At 43.6% G+C, this 22,099-nt stretch overlaps 1 protein-coding gene across 1 annotated transcript; it reads left to right on the top strand.

Moving 5' to 3' along the window:
• Positions 1–1,315: 1,315 nt before the first annotated feature.
• LRRC74A (leucine rich repeat containing 74A) lies at positions 1,316–20,246 on the top strand. The gene is made up of 14 exons (XM_075031086.1): positions 1,316–1,379; positions 5,487–5,597; positions 6,836–7,011; positions 7,584–7,691; positions 8,401–8,497; positions 8,929–8,978; positions 9,770–9,851; positions 11,472–11,557; positions 11,906–12,100; positions 13,769–13,864; positions 16,728–16,871; positions 18,021–18,128; positions 18,749–18,834; positions 20,133–20,246. The coding sequence occupies exons 1-14, from the start codon at positions 1,316–1,318 to the stop codon at positions 20,215–20,217; spliced, it is 1,488 nt and encodes a 495-aa protein (XP_074887187.1). The 3' UTR covers positions 20,218–20,246.
• Positions 20,247–22,099: the final 1,853 nt, after the last annotated feature.

Raw genomic sequence — 22,099 nt, 5'->3', positions numbered from 1 at the left:
ACTTAGACAAAACACTTTTTGAGGGACAACCTGTCTCTTACCCTTTTTGTGTATGGTGATTATCACAATGGGTGTCCATGGCTAGGATCTGAGCTGATGTTATAATGTATATAAATAATAATCCCAACAGTCTCTTTTTCAAATCCCCAGTTATAAAACATCACAGACCACAGATGCAGTGACTTGTCTCCAATCCCACAGATGTCTCTGGCAAAGCGCAGAACTGGACTGTGGTCTCCCATATCCCGCTGCAGTAAGCAAACTCCGGAAACCATCTTTGGTTTCTAATGAGAAAATGGAGGGTGTTCTCCAGAGTAAGGATCTGCAACATTAAGGGCTGATGACTGGGGCATTTAAAATAAGGCTGTTCTTTAAAAGGAAAGATCTAAGAAAGTATCTTCAGACACAACCCACATCAGGATAATCAGACTGAAATCAGAGAAGAATGTTAGCTGGTGCCACAAACAAGCAAGTATCCGGACAGCCGCAGTTGTTTGGCCTACACTAGAAAAAAATATTTACAAACTTTGGCAATAAAATCAAAGCTGACAATGGTCATCTGCTTCAGGGTCAAAGCTTCCACTGGCTTTTGCGGCATTTTGTTCTGTATCCAAATATAACCCTACCATGGTCTTGAATGACTGGACTACTTGAGAGATTTTTGTAGAACCTAGGGGAATAAAACCACTAAAAGTACCCTATCCTTGGGGAAATGGACTTTTTCTTCTTGTCTGTATAGCCCATATTACACTGCATAGGCTACCTAAACTTCAAAATCTGTATGAGTGATTATGTTCACTGAGCATCACCCATAACGGTAAGATTTCTAAATGTACATATTAGTTCTGCTCAACCTTTATCAGAAAGCCTCTTCTGTTACAGTTTTGGTTAAAACCCCCTCCCTTTCAGAAAGGTCACAAAGTCCTTGGTATAAATTATGTAAAATAATAAGCACTGAACCAATTTTGGCACCACCATCAGTAATTGGTGGGATGAATGAGTACTTGATTTGAGGCCCCCTTAAGTGCTGACCTGTTTACAAGCCACACTTTATTACCAAACATACCGGGAATTCAGCAGTAGGGAAGTCTGAATCTGTTCAGGACTAGTAAGGCGAATACACTCTTTCTATCCTTGTCTCCTTTAAGACTACAACTGCCACAGTCTGGCTTTCTCATGAAATTGTACAAACTGGAATACAAACTCAGAGGAGAGGAGAACTCTTACCAGCAGCCTGGCATGGCTCTCTAATACGGGGGGGTGGGGGTTTCTCAGCCAAAACTGCAGCTGTTCTCTTCTCAGTTATCAGGACACAATGGGATCCCACAGCAACAGGGTTTCCAGCACTGAATGTCACCCCTTGGAGTCAGAAGGTGCAGGTGAGGTCACAGAAGGTAGTGGTGGTAGGTCAGGGGGACAGGGTGGCCGCAGGCTCCACAGGGCTTTTTCATGACATCCGGCCAGCCCCTGCAAACGGGAAAAGGGATTCTCCCATTCGTAAGCAGTATAAATCAAGAACACAGATCTTACAAGTGGCACCATTCGTCCTGGAGATGTTTTAATGGTAGCCAAGCAGCTGCGCTTTTTCTGTGTAGGTTTGAGGAACTTACAGGGTCTAGGAAGTGGCCGTGAACTCCTCATTTACAGAAGAGAAAAAGCAAATGAACCCACTGCTTGCTGGTGGTGACATGGAGAATGAGTCCGAGGAGGATGCAGGTGCGGTGTTTAGCTAACAGCAAACTCACTTCAAAAATAGTCAGAAATGGCCAAAGGAAAATTGCCAGCACCCAAGAGGGACTACTGTCGCAGCAGGCTGATCACCAGGTGGGAAGGCTTCCCTTCCCGAGGCCAGGCAGCAATAAGGAGAATGGTGGTGAACGGGGATCCAGGGTGCCAGTGCCCACAGACAGGAACTGCCACCCAGGAGCAGCTTGGAAAAAACAAAATGCGTCAGAAGAGGGCTTGCCAGTACCAGCTTGCAGGCAGCTCCACCCAGCTGCCCCTAATGCCCGCAGGAGATGTTGGAGCTCAGCACCTTGTGAGACCAGATCCTGTTTGAGCCCTCCGTCGCCCAGAAGGACAGGCAGGACGTGAAGGGCAGAAGAATTTTCTGAACCTGCTGCTGTCAGGCTGTGCTTGTACACAGCAGAGTCAGGCACCGGGTCTGCTCGCAGCATTTTGGCCTGACTTGCTAGCTTAGCGTAACGGTTCCTCTCAAAGTTCAAAGACTACTTTGGCCTGTCACTTAGTCATTAGAAATTAATTTCTTATTTTCCTTCATAATGCAATTACTGTAAGGGTCAGGTATGTGGGACAACTTCTCTCCTTGGTTCTTGTTTTTCTGTATTTAAGTAGAGTATAATGCAATTTATGAAGTGTTACATAATAATTTCCCCTAATGGTTGCTCTAATAGACGAGATCCTTTATCAAATATTTTCCATTGCTTCAAAATAACATTTGTCTAAATATCCTTTCTTATTTTTCTGTAAAGGTAGCTCTGGGGGATTTTCTGATCCAGCAGTAATAATTTATTGCCTATTTGGGATTAGTCCCTTTTAGCTAGCTTCTCTGTAAACAAGGTTGCTGTTCTCAGCTATGAACTCTTGAAACTTTCACTCCTTAAGTGGGATCTGAAAAAATTAATTACCTGCTATCAAGCCCAAATGATTATATTAAAATTAGTATTTCTCATGAGTTTTTGACAGTTTAAGTATTAACTTAAAAAATATTATCACTAGGAAATACCTGGTCAGTTAATAGTTGGTTGTCATTTTTCTTTACATATTGGCTTAAATAATTGTGGCTAAAATGCTGGTTGAATTTGACTGACAGTAGCAGCAAGGAGAATGGTATAATTGTTAATCCTACCCTATTTCAGAGGCAAAATGTTGTCAAAATGTCTGGTTGTTTTGCTTTTTTCTTGGTCTAAATAATTTATATTAGGATGGAGAAAAAAAAATCTCTATTTTATTTATATATTTTTATTTATTTTTTTATAATTTCTCTAGAAGTCTTTTGATATCCACAGTGGCATGACTTAAAATAGGAGATAAAGATTTGATACCCTTGACTAGATGACCAAGCTAAGGCACACACATTTTTTTTCCAAACCACAATAAAATTAATTTCTCAATTTTTCAATAAATGACAACATTTAGAATATTAATTCCTAAATACTTTGCTTAGACTTTGCTTAGATACAAAATCACATCTCGTAGCTGTTTCCTCATAAATTCCTTCAACACTTAATACTCCCAAGTTAGTATAATTATATAGTTTGACACATCACCAAATTAACTAATTCCTTACAGAATGTAAAAAAAATGCTTATATCTGAGCATTTACATTAGTATCATTTTGTCTCCATACTGCAAAATTCTATGTTCCATTTTATGAGTTGCCCCAGCTGAGCTGTTACTCTGGTGTATTTCTTATGTCAGACATTCAGAATGAAAGAAGTGAGGACAACCTTGGTAGCTTCCTTTCACAGCTGAAATTCCTTAGTATATATCAATTAGATTTTATCCTGGCAGAGAAGGAGAACAATTTATTAAAATCTTCATCTGACCTTTACATCTATCACTAGTGATTCTAAGAGAGACCACTTCATTAATTTAGCGTCACGAACTAGGACCTTGTTGCAATGCTAGGGAAAAAACAAACATTTTCTCTGATCCAGAGACCTATTGAAGTATAAATTGCTAGTGTGATTTATCGACTATTTGTACAACATAAATGAGGGGAGAATATAAAGCAACGTCCCCAGAGAATAGGCATTGTTAACCTAGCATGAGAGAAGGGATTTGCAGTTATCTGGATGCATTCCCTCACAAGTCATACAGCAAACCATGGAGTCAACTCCCCTCTTAGCTCCTGGTTTGTGACTGGTACCAGCCATGCATGAGGCAGGCTGACCAGAAAGCTGTGTCTGCAGCCCCAACACCTGGGGAAAGGTGATAAAGGAGTCCCCAGACCCATCACTTTCCATTGCATTGGTTTTAACACCATTAATCATGATTCAATGCTTTTCAAATTTCTGCTTGAATAACAGTATTATCATCTGTATCAGTGCTAACTTCCACAGCTCCACAGGGATGCAGGGACCACTTCTGGATCTACCTCAGAAGGCTCAGTCCACACACTGCAGGACTGGCTGATGTACTGGGCACATGACAGCCATGTTATCGAGGGATGATGCAGTCTGGATGGGTTTTGTATAACAGTCTGTTCCACAGAGTTGGAAGTTTATTTTTATCAGAATGTCTAGCATTGTAGAGCCATTAAGCAAAGAGGATCAGTGGGTACTGTCATAATGTCCCAAATCTTTGGTTCTACTTGTCTCGTGAGTTCTTTATGTGAAATTTAGACCTATTTTTACCCTTTCCTTTGTCTTTCTTGCACTGAAGTAATGCAAGTAAACCCATCATTTGAACAAACAAAGTCTGGCAGAAGGAAAAGGTCTTAATGAAGGAGCTGCAGCTGCAGGGCTGGTTGAAATGCGGTGATGTGGGTGCCAGCTGGCCAGTCTTTCCCTCACATAGGTCTGAATGAACAGGCAAACTGCAAGCTCCACGTCACACATCGATGCTAAGTGACACCCAAGAAAGGTATAAAATTACAGGTCAATACCCTGGAGCTCTAAAGGGAAATAAGGAGTAAGGGAAGAAGGTAGTAAAAGCAGTGACAGGGAATGAAAAGCAAGATTCAGAATAGGAAAAAAATATGTATTATATTATTAGCCAGAAATTATTTTGGCAAAATTACTCTTTTTTTTTTATGCATTTATTCCTCTTAGAAAGGAATTTTCCAAATTCTCTTTCTCTCTAACTATAAAATAAATTATGAATTGCGGGCAAGAGAAGCTGTTTCACTTCCAGTGGGTCTAGTTACACTCAGTTCCAATATACAATAGCATTCAGATGCTTTCTTTTCTGCCATGCTTGAAGAGTACTACCAAGCATTCCCAGTCTGATCGCAAAGTCAGTCAACAGTGTCCTGTCTGTGCCTGGGAAAGTGTGAATCAGTTCAGGAGAACTAGGAAGAACTGGCATGGGTTTGGCTTGTAGGTTTGCGGGGAAATGGGATGAAGAGGGGGAAATTCACTTTGCCTGGTGGGCTCAGAAATTGAGAAAGGGGAGAAAGGCAGCTCATGAGGGAACGAAGACCTAATGCAGGAGAACTGTGAATGCCCCGCACATGGGCTACAGAATTTGGGGAGGGCTCTTTCCAAAAGCTGCCAAGCCACGGCCGGTCTGTAGATCTGCAGCCCCAGAGTGAGTTTATCCCCACGCCAGCGCCAGCACTGCATGTGTACAATGCACAGAGAGCGGTGGGCACGAAGCAGGGCTGGGGAGGGAGTACCTCCGCAGCGTGTTGAAGAGGGGGGCAGGCTTCAGCGAGAGCAGTGGGAGGTCTATCACATCCAAGGCGTCACATCTCTGCTGGGCTTGCATTGACAAAATGAATCTTTTTGGTTTCATGGCAGACCAGAATGAAGAGACGTCCAAAATCAGTGAGTCTCCGGAGTCAGTGTCGCTGGCTGACACCTCAGCAGAGAAGGCCACACAAGGCTCTGACACTGACCTAGAGGTTGAAGGTGAGTGTTTTCTGACCATCTGCCCTCACTAGCCTTTCCCCTTACAGAACTGTACCTACCAACTGGTATGTATCCAAAATAGAGACCAAGGACACAACCCTGCCAGGGTCCTGACAACCACATGTAATCTGGCGATTGATAAAGCCGGGGGTGGGGGTGGGGGAGAATTTCCCTCTAAGAGCTCTCCCTTTGATGTCAAGCATTTCCTTCACCTGCTTTCTAACCACCATGGCTATTCCTTTGTTCCTTCTTCTCTCCTCTAGTCCTTAATAACCAACACCACTGGAGCAGCCCACTGCTTAGGGAGCAGGAGCAGGTAGCAGAAACCAGGGATGGGACTGAGGCCTTGTTTGTGTGCTCCTGATGAAACACTGCATAGCAATTGCAGTCTGTGTACCATAGGTTTGCCACAACTGTCCTAGACTTTTCTGGTGGCTCTCCTACCATCTTCTGCCTGATGAAGTCAGTCCTCTGGCTAAACAAGTCTCACAGTCATTTTTGTAAGAGTAGGATTTGTCCATAATTTAGGATGAGAACTTTTAAACTTGTTATAAATGGAAGGAAAATCAAAAGCCATAAGAATGCAAGAACAAAAGACTGTTTTGTTAGAGGCCTCAGATTGAACTGGAAAATGGCTTTGATGAGAGGGGAATTTGTCTTGAGGTCAGACCATTGAATGCATATAAGAACATGGAGAAATATGAGCTCTAAGTATGGGGTTTGATGAAGGAATTCCAAATGACAGGTTTTTGTGGAAATACAGCCGCCAGCTGCACTGGTATGTCTCACTGCAGCTGTGTCAACAACACCCAATGGCCAAGATGAGAATGCTGGGATTCTTTCTGCTGGTTGTAAGCCAAAATGTTCTGAGCTGCCCTAGCTCTGCTGGCAATATCAGCTGTGTGCTTCAATTAAAATTAAAAGAAAAAAAAAAGGATGAAAATGTTTTTGCCTGATGTCAAGAATTCTCAATTACACCAAGAAAGGTTTAGTCACATTGCAGACTGGTGAGAGCTGCAGCAAGTCACTGGATGCCAGATGGAGAAGCAAGGAGAATACATTAACCCTTGGATGTCTGGGATAAAGGGATGGGGACAACCAAGGGACAATAACCCTTTAATAGTAAAACGCTACTGTCATTGCATAGTGTTACTTAATTTTATTAAGTTACTTAATTTATTTAAAAGAGGAGAGAGGACACTGAATGCACCACTCATCAATATACTTTTTCTCTGTAGATCCTGAGAAGGCTTTTGTGGGCATTACAGGCGCAGAGCTGTACTTGGAAGCATGCAGGCTGATGGAGGTGGTGCCTGTCTCACACTTTATTCAGAACTTGGCCAAGCCTTACATAAACCTGAACCATCATGGTCTAGGACCCAAAGGTGTCAAAGCCATTGCTATTGCTTTGGTGGTGAGTAGCCAGTAAGAGTGGGGCCACTGTTCTCAAGAACAATAGACATTTTAGGCCTCTCTCCGGCCTGGAAGCCATCACTGAATACACAGTGTGGGAGAAAAAGTCATGTATCTTCCCCACAGGAGCTCTGAGCATCCCTAATGTTTCTAATCCCCTGCACAGGAAAGTCTTGTGTGGCAACTGCTGGCCTTTGCTGGAGTTACCCCCAAGAGCAAACTGATGCTCTTCCATGGGACACAAGTCCCCAGTGCTCCTAATCCCTCCAGGGCCAGAGGTAGGGCTGGAGGGACTGGTATCCCCAACTCTGGCTTCTGCATAGAGATGTGCTACACTCAGCAATGGATAGGCTGAAGATGCCTGAATTGGAGCTTGGATCTGAACCTGGGTCTCCAGGCTGGCAGAAAGCAACAGAAAGTCCTACCTGCTCAAAACATCTCCAAAAAACCATCTCTTTTGTATGCCAATTCCCAGTGTCTGTGTCCAGTGTCTGTTGAACTGAGGAAACTATCCCCTTCATTAACTTTTCAGCAGTTTTTTGTGTGTCTTTGTTTACCTTTGTGTCTTCCCAGTCCAACGCAACCGTCACCCATCTAGAGTTGGAAGACAACTGCATTCTGGCAGAAGGAGCCATATGCATAACAGAGATGCTACGAGAGAATTCCTCCCTTCAAGAACTGGTACCCAATCTGGCGTAGTTTGTAGCCAAAATTATTGCTCACCAAGTTCAATCATCTGAAAGAAAAACAATTCATTCCATTATGATTTTAACCAAATAATCATTGTTCCCATGCAAAATCATTCACATTCTGAAAGTCATGATATTTTATGCTGCTCTACTTTTAAAAAGTACAAGCTTCTGAAATGCAGAAGTGTGCATGTGATGGCAGTCTGGTGAGTCTGGAACTGTTCTCTTCATTAGCAGATGTGACAATAATTACCATAACTAAGTCTTTCCAGTTCATGCTTAGCCAATGGAAAAAATGTTTTGGTCAGGAACTTTCATTCTCCGATATGACATGGGGAAACTTTTCTAAAGAGCATAAGGGAATAATGCAAAACCTCCAGATATGAACTGGTTCCTTCATCTGAAACTGGGGTATACAAAATGCATTTTGATAGGCCATGGGATCTGTGTTACACTGGAATAAAAGATTCTTGGCCAAATGCCTCTTGGTTCACTGAAGACAAAGACTCATGTGAAACTGATGGCTCTAGGGCTTTATTCCTGTTAGGAAGGATACAGGGTTAAACCCACCTATAAATCACATGACATTTCTCATATTGCTCATCTTGCATTATTCCCTTGATATCTTGGGCATTAAGAAGACAATAGAGCTGGTTCATTCTTTGCACTCATCCTTCTTAACCTCCCTTCTCTCCTTCCAGAACATGTCCAATAACCACCTAGACACAGCAGGAGCTGAAGCCTTTGCCAGTTTGCTTTTGGATAACATGTCCTACCTCCACACTCTTCAGCTCTCAGGTGGGCTGTATGCACCCAAACAACAATGGCAGTGGAAGTGAAATAACATGTGTTTCATTCTGGTCTCTCATCCTGAGAATATTAGTCAGACTATGGGCAAAATCAATCTCTCAGCTATGTCTCTGACAGGAACCCAGAGTAACAGTGGAAATCTAGATTTATAGTGATGTGATTAAATATCTGGCCTGCTCAACCTCCAGCACCTCTGAAAACCAGTCCTTTATGAGAAACTTAGATAATTGCTGGAGTGGCTCCCACATCTTGGAGTAACTCTACTCTATGGAGCAAAGTGGAATAGTGACTAACTTCTTTACAGCCAGATATGGGCCATGATTAACTGGAGGTTCCACCTAAAAGCACAGCTTCCTGCAGACCCCAGCACAGCACCAAGGGAGAGATCAGCACACTGTTAATACACTTTTCTTCCCCAGGAAACAACTTTGGAGAGGAGACTGCAGCATACTTTGCTGAGGCATTAATGGTGAGTTACCTGAAATCCAAGGTCATTTGCAGCCCTGGCTGTGTAACAGACTCCTCATCTTGAAGCTGCTACTCACTTGGCATGATTTCACTTGGAAATACTCATATGATTTCCTGGCATAATTCTGCCGATTGCCTCTTGCTTACTTCAGAAATGACAGAGGCTGGGAGGACGCAGAGCAGGATGGACTGTGTTAACATTTTCTCAGGACAGCTGTGCGAGTCTGGCTGAGAAACAAACCTTCAGGACTGTGTAACAGAACAACAGAACAACATCTGGGTGACAAAAAATTTTCAAGAAGCATAAGTAATCCAACTTCATATCATTTTTTCAAATCTCCAGTAAAAAAAAGACACTTGACTTCTCTGATTAGTTCCTGTCTCAAAGCCTTTGCATCAGCTGGCACCACCAGAAGCTGCCCTGAAGCAAGGCCTTGACCTGATATCAGAAAGTGCTCTTGATCAGGGTACAATGGTGGGAGTGAAACAGGGGCAGGAACAGAGCTGCAGGATGTGTTGCAGGCCAGACGTGAACTGTGTGAGGGAAGTTTGCACAACCCAAAGTCCCATTGCTTTTGCTGTTTTAGGATAATCACTGTGATGTTATATGCCTGACAAAGCTTTGTTTTGGGACACGCAGTGCCGCAATCTCCATGCTGATGATCTCCCATGCACTGAAGATTTCAGTGTGTCTGATATCCCTCTGTTTCATCCTCCTGTGGGGGCCTTGGCATGGCATCTGGCTGCAGCTGGCTGGAAGATCTCATTGTCTCTGCACATTTGTCTCTGCAGGGCAATTACCAAGTGAAGGAGCTGGACCTCAGCCACAATGAGTTCTCTGAGAAGGGAGGACAGCTCCTGGGACAGATGCTTGGTAACTTAATTGCGGTAACTCCCGCAAAGCGAGGATGGTGTCAGCACAGTGAACACGTATTTCCTTCTCCAGCAAATATGCCCTATGACCTGGTGGGTAGTACAAAAGACAGGGTGCCCAGATTTAGAGCTTCCTGCATGGTCCACAGGCTCACCCTCATCACCACAGGTGACTCTGGCAACTATGACTAATGTATCAGAACACAAACGCAGGATGAGAAACCACAGTAACAGCAGTCCATGTCAGAGGGAAAGGAGCTGAAAGAGAAGTCCCTCAGGGACTATAAAGCAGAAAATTACATTTTACTAAAATCTAATAGGATCAGAACTGTTGTTTGTTTTAAGCTTTTGATTACAAAGTTTAGGAGTGATTTCAATTTTTCTTAATGGTTTGAGCCATTGCACAGCAAGCAACGAGGGAAACAGATCAGGAAGAAATAAAATTCAGCTGCCTAATTTATCTGTTCAGACAAAGTGAGATCCAGCGTGTGCTAGGAGAGAGAAAGCAAACAAAACAGTTACAGTCTTTCAGTAATCTCAGGTGCTATTAGTGCACTGGGAAAGACTTGCATGAATATCTGACAGCTCTTCTTCCCTCAGTATGTCCAACATGCCTGCGACCATAATGGCCACAAGCATGTGCTATGAGCATTCAGTGTTCCTTGAGCATTTCAGTAACACAGTGCCTTCAGTTTAATTAACTCTTTCCTTCTCCTGGTTGACTATTTCCACTGAAATGTTTCTCTTTCTAATTACAGTCCATGTCTTTGAAAGATGGATCAATTAAAACTGCAGTGAGGACAAGGCACTGTGCCCCTGCCTTGGACAAGCCTGCAGGCAACACAGAGATCAGTACTAAAACTTGTGAATTTCCTAGCCCAGAAAAAAGCCTCTCCAAAATCAAAGGTCTTACAGCTCTTCTCTCCTTCCAGCTCACTTGAGGCAGGAGCAGCAGAGATTACTGCAGAATCTGTTACTTTTCTGTTTTGTTTCTTAAAGGAATATTTTTAAGTCAGCTAAACTCACCATCTGCCTCCATCCAACCTCCATCCATGACAAATCTGGATGAGAAATTCTTTCTGAGAATGAAAAGCAAGTGTTGGCAGCAAGTCCTACACCTCCCAGTGTCAGAGTAGACACAGATGAATTCGCACATACCCTGCTCTAAGTAGAACTTACACCGTGAGGTGTGCTATGCATGTGAATTGGCACTGGCACATATACAGCTGGGCACATTCCTCTCTTCTGCTAATCAAACATAGGCAGAGTGAATCTTGATATTTTAGATGTGGCAAGGAGAAGCCAGCCATTTTTCACAGTGAGAAAAACAGTGTCTATTAATATAAGAAATCCTCCCTCTCTCTATCTTCCTCCTTCACAACTTTTTCTTTGATTAAGCCAGAAAAAAAACTGTGCTCCCTTTCTGCTTGTGATCAACAGCCCATTCTCTGTTCTTTGGGTGCTCTGGACAGCAAAGACTCTGTAGGTACAGGTTCCTCCTACTGCAATCAGTGAAGGCTGTTGCTGAACCCCCAGCAAACTTTCCCTTAGTCCCTAAGTGGGTCAGCAGCTGTATCCAGACCACTCTTCATGAGCTCACATCTCAGTTTCTCTCTCCTAGCCAGCAACACAGCACTGGAGATTCTGGACCTGAGCTGGAACCACCTGAGGAGGAAGGGGACAGTAGCACTGGGCACAGGTCTCAGGGTAGGAACGCCCCCTGTTTTGTGATACCCTTCACAGTGATTATTACCAGAAGCTCGTTGAAACACTGATTGGGAACTCACATCCCTGAGGTCTGAGCAGGATTCAGTAGCTCTAGCAAGGTTCATTCTACTGACAGTGGCAGTCAGTGCCAGGAGAAAGACTAAAGCAGTGAGTAGGTCTGGTGACTTACGTGGATGGAGAGACCCTGGTGACATTGCAGAAATGTTGGATTCATTGGGGCTCCTGAGTGTGACTTGAGAAGTGCTCCTGTCTCAGCCAGGCAAGAAAGGGCAGAGTGGTACAAAAGATGGGCATGCAGTAGCTAAGATCCCTCTTCTCTCCCTGGAGGGCAATGGTGCACTGAAAATACTCAACCTTTCTTGGAATGGCATTGGCAACGAGGGAGCACTGGCCCTAGGAGAAGCTCTCAAAGTCAATAACATGCTGGTTCACCTGGACATCAGCAACAACCAGATCAACGACGAGGGAGCCAAGAAGCTCTGCAGGGGCCTTGAAGTCAATGGAAAACTCAAAATCCTAAAGGTAAAATAAAGCCAAGGCAGGGCTGGAGGAATAAATGGAGGGAGTAGAAAAATCTGAATCAGGAGGGGCAGAAGACAGAGGTGAACTGTCTGAGCTAGAACTGGAGGAAATTAGTATTGCTGTGGGTTGAAGGTGAGCAGAGCAGAAGGAAATTCTAACCCATTAATTCCTTCCAGGGCAACTAAATTGCACTGTTCCCCCCAAAAAATCTCCCAGGGGGCTGGCTTGGCATAACTTCACACCTATTATCACCTCAAAGTGGTTGATTGTTGTCATGTCTAGTCTCAGTCAAGTGAGAACCTAGGCATTCAACATGTCTAGCAGAGAGCCTAGGCAATCAACAGGTCTGCATATATACATAAAATGTAGTTGTGAAGGTACACAGGTACATGTAATATGCATTTCAACCTAAGGCAGAGGTTCACACTGAAGTTGCAGGTAGGCAAGAGTGTGTCTTTCTCAGTGTGTTAATAATTTGCTAAAAATTTATTCAAACATGGGATAAACTGTCATTGCCACATCAGGGCAATGCCACAGCACTACCTAAAGGAGAGGAGTATTATCAAGCCCTAGAAGAAGAAAGCCAAAACTGCCTTCTAGTAAGCTAGAGATCAATAATCCTGGAAAGGGCAAAACTGAACGACCAGCCAAGCTGGCTTCAGAGGTTAGGGTTGAGAGCTAGCATGTCTTCTCAATCCACGATCATTCTCTAGGAATTCAGCTCAGAAAAGTCAGCTTGCTTACAAGCTGCATTCTCAGCTAGATCTAACATAACCATCCTGAGAGCCTGCAAAAGGCAGCACGGTGGTTGAGGTGCATCTTTAAAGCTGTTCATGTAGGCCTATCTTTGGACACCTCTGTCCTTGTAAATCACTGCAACCACACAAGTCTTTATGACTGCTGCTTTAGATGATGTAAAAAAATGTGTCTGTCTGCCTTGCTCTTAACCTGACTTGAGATAAGGTCACTAGCTAACACCAAGGCATTCCTCTCTCTGTAGCTGCACAGATTGTATTAGGAGTTGATAACATAAAGGACTTAAAGGAGGACATGTCTTCTGCTGGCCAGTGTTAACCAAGAAAGTTTTCTTTCAAATAGCAGGAGTGGGGACTGCACATGAAGTCCAAGGTGGGGGAGAGGTGATGTTCACACACTAACAGATGCACATGGCAATGCCAACCCCATAACACCAGATACGTGGACCTTGTAGGCCAGAGGCAGCCGATCAGCCTGAGCTCTGATCTGCTGTGCTGCCAAGAGGCATCAAGGGTATGGGAAATGTCCCAAGGGGCATACCCCCATCCAGAGGGATCCTACGAGCAAGCACACATTCAAATGCAGCCCATTGTCTCAGCCTCTCCCCATCACATGGCTGAACATGGTCCACACCACATACTCCTGCATGACAGATGTAAGGGACCTGATATGTAGAATTTCACACAGAAGCTGAGAAGGCAACTCCACTGGGAAGTTGCATTGCAGAGTTTAGTGGGACAGAGACAAGAGATGGTGAGATAACAGACAAACCCATAGAAAGGGACCACAGTTACTCCACAGCCCTGCTGAAAAATGGGAAGAAAGGATCATCCTTGAGGTTACAGCATGCCTTCTGCCAGGCATGAAATCCTCATTCTCACCAAGTCTGGATCTATGTCTCTTCTTCCACAGATGGCCAGTAACCCCCTGACCATGGAAGGTGCCACTATACTACTCACATCTGTCAGGAAGAACCCCAAATCCATGATGGAGGAGATCAACATTTCAGTAAGAGCTTATGTGCTGGAAAGCCTCCAGGACCATACACTACACATTTTTAGGAACTGGGTGGATCACAGAGCTGCCTCCTTCCAAAACTGTTTTGAGACTTGCTGTTTGTATCATTTATGCACAGCCATTAATAAAAAGAGGCTACTATTTGACAGCCCTTCTAGAAGCCACATGGAAATTATAGCACTTTGGTTTAGCTCTTGAGAGGTGCCTGTAGTATCATCGCATGTCACTCCCTTCCATTTTGCAACAGCAGAACAAGAACAAGGAGTGAATTCCCACTGGAGGATAAATTCTCTTCATCCCCGGAGCTGTCTCCCTCCAGGGTAGCCTAAGATGCTAGATACTGTGAAGTGCTTTGATACCTTGTCAGTATGTATGAGGAGTAGAAAAAGATGGATGCTTCAAGGCATTGAAAGCAAAGCAATGTTATTTAAAAAAACAAAAAAACAAAAACGCAAAACCAAAAAAAACCCAAACCCCAACATTAAAAGGCTGGTGTGGAAGGAAACAAAAATCAAAGAGGCCAAATCTTAGTATGCCAGGAGCACAACACATATTGTTGTAACCTCATGTGCTGCTTCTAAAATGGGAGACATAGAAATGCTTCTGAGCTCCTGCATGAGGGCAGGGATTGCACTGCAGACCGACACTAGGGAGAGACCTGGGCACACATCGGTCCACTCCTGGCCCTCCTATCAATGCACTGGTGCTTCATGGGAGCAGTTACAGAAGGTGTCAGTGGCCTCAGGGCCCTCCGTCCACCTTTGGAAGCACCGTGATTAAAGGAAAGAGCATTTTCACAAAGATTAGGTTTGGGACTTGGAACGTAAGTAATACGTTCACACTTGAAACAAGCTAAAAAAAAAGTTCACGGGCAGTTTTGGAGACTCAGCGTAATGGGTTGTATCTAAGTTCCATCTGCATGTGTGTCTTTGTCCTTTGGTTACTGTATTAAAGAAAGAAACTAAAACAAAGCAGAATAAATAATATTCATCTATAGTCTTTCCTGAGAGTATTGAGGGCTTTCAACAGAGATCATCTAAAGAACAGGCGTTCCTCTAGGGCAGACAATTTTTCCTGCATAAATTAAGATCAAAGAGAATTATTTGCCCAGTCTGCAAGGAGTCAGGCCTCATTCTGCAAAGGAAAACTAAAATGGGCCATGTGGGAGTAAAGGACTTCATTACAGTATACATGGTTCTGCTAGTTTTATTACTAATAATCTAAACAATTCATAAACTTGGAAAGAGTAATGTATTTTAGCTAAATTCTGAGAAATTAAAGAAATTATTGAAATGCATTTATTTAAAAGGAGGCACTCAAGAAATTCTGAGGCAAGGAGTTAATTAACATTAAGAATCTTCAATCCAACCTAAATCTCACTATGAATTTCTGCTTTTTAGGGTTAACAGATGCTCTCTTCACCTCACCCTTGAAAAAGTCTAAATTACCTGGCATTTCACAAGATAAATGGTCAATGGCATAAATTCGCAATGACATTTTGGTATCCCAATCAAATGGTTGTAGGCAAACATGTAATCTGTCTGACAGACTTCATTCCACATGTAATGTAGGGAGTCTTGCATTTCAATTCAGAGTATTTGCAAATGTATAGCTCCAAAGATCTTACACTGTCTTAAACCTTTAAAAATTAGTAAAGGTTTTAATCTTTTACAGGAAACTAAAGGGAAGACATAAACAAAAGCCTCTTCTGCCCCTTTTCCCAGTGGTAAATGCTTATCTTGACTTTTAAAGAATGAACGGTGGATCTTAAGCTTCTAAAAAGAAGCTATAAGAATGCATTGGGAGACTTTGTAAATAACCTTTGAGAAAAATTATGGTGCTTGATGCCTTGGGAACTTCCCGCAATGACAGAAAACAGAAGCTTTCATGAATTTCCTGAACTGCCTTGAAATTTCCAGCAATTAAGTATATTATAAACTAACATAATACATGAACAATTCCCTGTCATCATGGGTATGAACAAAACCATAATCATGTTTTTAAAAGATCAGTCAAGGCAAAGGCAAATCTGTCATAACTTAAATTTAGAAGAATAAATTACAGTGACATCAATAATATTTGCATTGATAGCTTACTTTCTAATATCCCCAAACCCTAAATCAGGATGCTGTGCTGCTGCCCATTCTGTAAGTGCTAAAAGAGAAAACTCACAGTGTGAGCTCTGAAATCCTGAGCTGTCACTACCTGGTTTGAAATTCTTAGGAAAACACAAACGTCGGGTCTTGTACTGCTGACTGGAGCATCCTATTAGTATTACACAATGAAACAGAGCTTTACCAAAAGTTCTCTTCATCTGGAGACACCCAGACCTTTCCCAGACAGGTGCATCTTTCTTGTCTGGGCTATAAAGCTACATTGCTGGAGATACTAATCCTTTTAGGCCTTGGATGATTTTTTTTTTTCCATTTTTGCAGAACTCTATGGCACATTTTGGCCATTAACTGTTCAACTTGCGGTCTGCACCTTCACTGAATGAAGAGGAGACCCATCTAGAACTGTCTCAGGGATGAACATGAATCACTTGAATCACCTAACATAAGAGATCTTTGGTGTAGACATTTACCTGATGAATATCTACCTTGCATTAAGCTAATTTCTACATAAATTCGTACACCCTTTTCTGTCTCAGACATGGGAAAAGAGAAAGAAGAACACTTATTTAGGGTCAGGCCTCCACAGAATTCCTGAAAGTGAAGAGCAGTGATAGGAGAAAGCACCACCCTTAGGAGAGAATAGTTAATGTTGACTTTAGATGGATTTGTGAATACAAACAAGTCCTTCTTGTTCTTTGGGTATCCACACTGGCTGCACTTTCCTTCCTTCCATGTACCAGAATGTGTTGGTGAATGAAACTTTCATCAAGTTGCTGGATTTGGTGTGTCGAATGCGTCCTGAACTAGATGTCATCTATGGTGAGGTCGAAGGCTGTATCGCCAAGATCCCCAAGCAGCATCCAAATCCAATGAAAGTGATCCAGGTGAGCTACTGAATCTGGGTCCATAGCTCTACTGTACACGGTACACATGCTCCAAGCACTTGGAAGGATGGCGGTTAGAAGGGGTAAGCTTTCTTCCAAGTGGGAAATTCAGCCAAGTTCCTTCAGAAAAGTATATTCAAAAGAATGTCACAATGTTCACATATCTCAGTCCATGCAGACTGACTAAGCAAATCCTTTGATTTTAAGAAGCTAATGCCTTAGGATCTGAGAGCACTGGGGAAAAAAAGAATCTGAATAGATGTTGCTCGCTGTGTAAAACAAACTGATTGATTTCAGGTCTGATCCAAATGAGTGTCCATCCTTATCACAAGCCCACTACGATAGCTGACTTTCATAGAAAGCTTCACTGACAACTGTGCTTCATAAAAGTAGTATATGATATTACAAGCAAATATTGTCCTAAATATAAATTACTCAGCTTTTCAAGGTCTGTAATTTCTACGGATAGCAGCAGATGGTGCTGTCCTCCTTGCTGGAAGGCAACACAAGCACTTGAGCATTGCTGAGTTAAGTAACACTTTTGTACTAGCAGCTTCACTGTGTTTCTTAGCTGCTGTGCAGGTTTTTAGCTAATTGGGTGACACTTTGCTGTAGATATGGATTCAGATGAACTTAAGCAAAAGCTTGGGCTGTTAGCTCACATCAAACAGTGCTGCTGTGCTTCACAGCAAGTGATGCTCACACGAGCATGCTTTGCAGTTTTTAACAGCTATTATGGTACTCAGATGTGTCCTCCTTCAAACAGAAGGGAATTCAGAGAAGAGCAACTAAAGTGATCAGAGATCTGGGGGAGAGGACTGTCTCTGGATTTGACAGCCCAGCCAAGCAGTGGCTGCTGGGCTGAGGATTAAATAACCACATGCAATTATCAGAAGGAACAGGTTTACTACTGAGTCTCATTTCAAGGTAGGGGGAGAAGGAGGTATAACTGAGAAGAATGGGATTAACCTGAACAAAAGGATTTTATTCTGACAATAGGGTGGCTGCAGAAGGAGTTAAGGACTCATATATCACTGTGATGGGCTTAGTAAAGGCAGGGTGACAGATGGAAGAATAAGAGGAGAGCTGGAGGCAGGTATCAGTGGCTGTTTCATGGTTATGCCCATGTTTTATCTCTGCTTCTTTTAGAAATATTTGAAAGAGCACAACCTACGACTCTGGGACTTTTTTAGGAATATTGACAAAGACGGAAACATGAAGATCCCTGTGGCAGCCTTCCGGAGAGCCATGATGCAGGTGTGCCTCTGAAAGCATGGCCAGGGTGCTCTTCTGGTAGGGTACTGCTCCAGGGAAACCTCTGCTGCAGCACAGCCACCAGCCAGCCTTGCTGGTGATGTCATTCAGGCTAAAAGGCTAAATTCACCCATCACAAAAGTTGAGCCCTGAATGAGACCAACAGAAATGCTATGATATCCAGTAAATACTGCAGATGGCATCAGTGATAAAGGATCAACTTTAGAATATCACAAAGGTCCGCTGTTGTATAGGACATACAGGATCTTGATAGATACTTATCTCTTGCTGCTATGGGAAAGTGAAAAAGAAGCATTTAAACCCTTGCCTCTACACACTGAGTAGACTTCTCTTCCTGCCAAAACCACCATGGTGCTTGGGACCAGTAGCAATGGTCAGCCAGCCATGATGCTCTCTTACAAAAAATTTTTTTAAAAATTCTTATTTTAATCCTAAAAGAGTGGACTTGGCTCCCCACGACCAGTCTGGATTTTTTCCATCCCTTTCTCTGTGCACCAGGCCATCTGTTCATCTATTAAAAGATGGCCAGGCCCCAGTCTGATATGGAGGATTTTTCTGCTGAAAAATACCCAGGTTTGCTAGCATTTCTCTTCTCCTCTTAGCAACCAAACATCCCACTGGATCAAGTCCAAATTGGGGAACTAGTGCGCAAGCTAGACCGGAATCGGACAGGGATTGTGGACTATAGGTGAGTGAATGATTCCACTTACTGTCCTGGCTCGTCTTTCTTTTTTTAATTTGGCTCAACACCAAATAAACACAACCTTATTCAGCTTTAGAGATGAAGGGACATATGTTTTTGGCCGGTCTATTGGTTACCAAAGTAAAAGGTAGACGAAAGAACACCTTGTATTCTTAGAAGCTCTGTTGAGTCAAACTAGAAGTCAGTCTTATTCTTCTGTTTGATAAACTTGCTGTGAGAGTGCAGGGATCTCAGATCTGAATGGCATTTTCATTCATTCTTGTAAGCCTGTGTGAGAAGCATCAGCTCAATGCTGTCCTCCCCCTGAAGTCAGGGTAAGATTTGCAAAGAGAGAGTATCTGTGCCTTCAGACCTTTTCCTCCATCCTCAGGGACTCTCAGTTTTCTTCCTGCTCTCTGATCCTTCTTCTTAGGAGACCTAGTTTTCCCTGGAAACCTGCCTTCAAACTACAGAACTTTTCATTCTCTTGAAAGTGCCTCTTCCTTAGTGCCTGTAGCAATCATGTCCAAGTTCTGAGAGCCTCAGCAGTCAGCAGCAAACTCCTTGGAGGTTGTCAGTCGCTGCAGGCTAAACCGCTTGTCATTGGACCCAAAATTCCCCCTAGATTTTCAGTCAGTTCTGACATGTGACTCATCAGCTGAAAGCCCTACTAATCATGCCCAAATAGTCCCATCCCTGAGCACATACTGAAGGGTTTAAATATATGCTGTAGTCCAGGTTTAATGCTAGAAGCAATGGGTCAGTTTTGCAAATCTCTTCCCCTCTTAGCCTCCTAACGTTTTCAAAGGGAAGCTAATTGCTTTGTTAGGTCTGGTCTTTATTCCTTCACATACATCGGTGCCATACTAAAAGCATCCACACTCAGATGCTAGCTGGGCCTTAGCCTGGTTAATCTTGAATCAGAGGTTACATGGGGTTCCCAAGTACTCTAGGCACAAATTACGGAACTGTGGTTAAGTAGCAAGCAGATTAGGAACTGTTGAAACACAACAGCCAGCAAAGACTTCATCTGATGCCATTAATGTGACTGAGTTGGTATATGGGGAAAAATAAATGGAGATAATCTACTCCTTATCTAGCTTCCTAATGCATGCACTGTAGCATGTGTGGTAGTGGTAATATTCTCCTAGTAGACAAGAGTCAGAAGAGTTGTGACCTTTTCTGTCCTTATCATTCCCACCTCGGGCTGTTTCCTCAAGGTGCTCTCAGCAGCTTTAAGATACCTGACAGGGAAGGTTCACTTTACTAGAATGATAGTTGTTCACCTCCTTCTTTTGAATCAGTCACTTAAAAGAACAGAAGCCAGCACAGAAAGCTGTGGAAGGGGAAATCAAGGAGGAAGAGGAGGAAGAGAAGGAAGAGCCATAAAAATGAAGCAAGGAGGCGGGTCAGACAATGAAAGTTTGTATGAAAAACACTGGAAGAAAGCTCAGAGTGGCCCTGCGCTTGGGGAGACCTAACACAGGGGAGCTCTGATAGTGTAAGTTGTTGAATGTTGAAATAAAGTTGATGTTCTACTACACAGTAGGCATCTATATAGTCTGGTCCTTTTGGTTAGGGAAAGATTGGTCCTTTGGACCTGGTTACCAGATCTGTCTTACTCTGTATGCTGACAATGCTGAACTTATTTGCAAAGACGAAGACAAAAAGTGGGAATTAGGAAACTAAGGCACTCATATATTGTTGTTATCCCCTTTTGAGGGAGAGCACATGGACAAAGACTGAAGCAAGTGCCCTGTGGACACCCCCTACCAGACTTAGCAGTTCTGACACAGGGACCTTTGCAAGAGGAGAAAAATAAATTTAACGAGAAACTACAGCTCGTGTTGCTTAAAAAGTTATGGGTAACAGGAATTTTATTTATTATCTTCATGGGAAAAAACATGCTAGAAGGATGGAAGCCATAACAGATTTTAAATGGCTTAGATACTGAACTGCTTTTTTAAAACCAAGATTAAAAAAAAAAAATCAACAACTCTTAAGAACGAATGAAAGCCTTGCATATATCAATATTTATAAATAAACAGAATTTAGAAAATTTAAGCACATACAGATGAGCAGATCTACAGGAAGTACATTTTACCACGTGAGCGACTGCCAATGTAGACTTCACCAAGAACCTTGGAGAACTGGGAAATGTTGGCGACTTTAGGAATACCAGCCTTCAGTGGAAAGGAAAAGAAGCAGCCGGTTACTATCTGGTAAGTCTCTCTTTCCCAGCAGAATTCCCACATGGAAAAAAAATCTTTGAATTAGAGTTCAGATGGCTCCAGTGCCTCATCAGAGGTCCACATGACTGTTGACATGGATGGCATCGGTATGACTGCTTGGTAGTCATCTTCAGTAGGTTTACCTCATTACCCCAGCAGGTCTGTGTCCTCCGATGCCTGTGATTCTTCCAGAATCTCCTTCAATTGCAGTCAGTGCCCTCTTCGCACAGGGAATATGCGGGGTTTGAGATGAGGAATCAGAGCAGCAGAGAGCATTTGAGAGGTTGGGTAGTCTGCACGCGCAGGGGCATAACCCTGGGGTTTTCTGTCCCAATCATTCCTAGAACGTAATTAGATTTTCTTGACCATTCCTAAGCACAGGGGTATGTTTCCAGGGAAGCGTACACCAAACTTGCAGGATCTTAATCCTGAATGCCAGGGGAGGGCAGGGAGCGGCCCGTGCCTCTCGTGGCGCAGTTCGAGCTCACTTACTCCGAAGGCAGACCTACTGTTCCTCCAAAGGCAGACCTACTATTCCTCCGAAGGCAGACCTACTATTCCTCCGAAGGCGGACCTACTATTCCTCCGAAGGCAGACCTACTATTCCTCCGAAGGTGGACCTACTATTCCTCCAAAGGCGGACCTACTGTTCCTCCGAAGGCAGACCTACTATTCCTCCGAAGGTGGACCTACTATTCCTCCAAAGGCGGACCTACTGTTCCTCCGAAGGCAGACCTACTATTCCTCCGAATGTGGACTTACTATTCCTCCGAAGGCAGACCTACCAGTCCTCCAAAGGCAGACCTACTATTCCTCCGAAGGCGGACCTACCAGTCTTCCAAAGGCAGACCTACTATTCCTCCGAAGGCAGACCCACTAGCGCGCTGCTCCCGTGAGCGGAGCAGGTGCTCCTGCCGCACGGGGCTCGGCTGGCGCCCAGGTGGCTCCTGTGGCCGCGGCTGGGCGGCGGCACCCGGCCGGGCCCCGAGGTGTCAGGGCAGCCCCGGCGGTGCCCGGCCAGAGGGCTGCCCACGGCGGGG

Source organism: Buteo buteo, chromosome 6 (genome assembly GCF_964188355.1).
Source record: "Buteo buteo chromosome 6, bButBut1.hap1.1, whole genome shotgun sequence".
Classification (NCBI taxonomy): domain Eukaryota; kingdom Metazoa; phylum Chordata; class Aves; order Accipitriformes; family Accipitridae; genus Buteo; species Buteo buteo.
This window is presented reverse-complemented; position numbering and strand designations above follow the sequence as displayed.

Bases quoted from the DNA above. Each gene is read 5' to 3' on its own strand.
- LRRC74A (XM_075031086.1), top strand. From the start codon at position 1,316: ATGGGATCCCACAGCAACAGGGTTTCCAGCACTGAATGTCACCCCTTG. The intron at 7,692-8,400 runs GTACCCAATCTG...CTCTCCTTCCAG, and splicing joins ATTCCTCCCTTCAAGAACTG to AACATGTCCAATAACCACCT. The intron at 12,101-13,768 runs GTAAAATAAAGC...CTTCTTCCACAG, and splicing joins GAAAACTCAAAATCCTAAAG to ATGGCCAGTAACCCCCTGAC.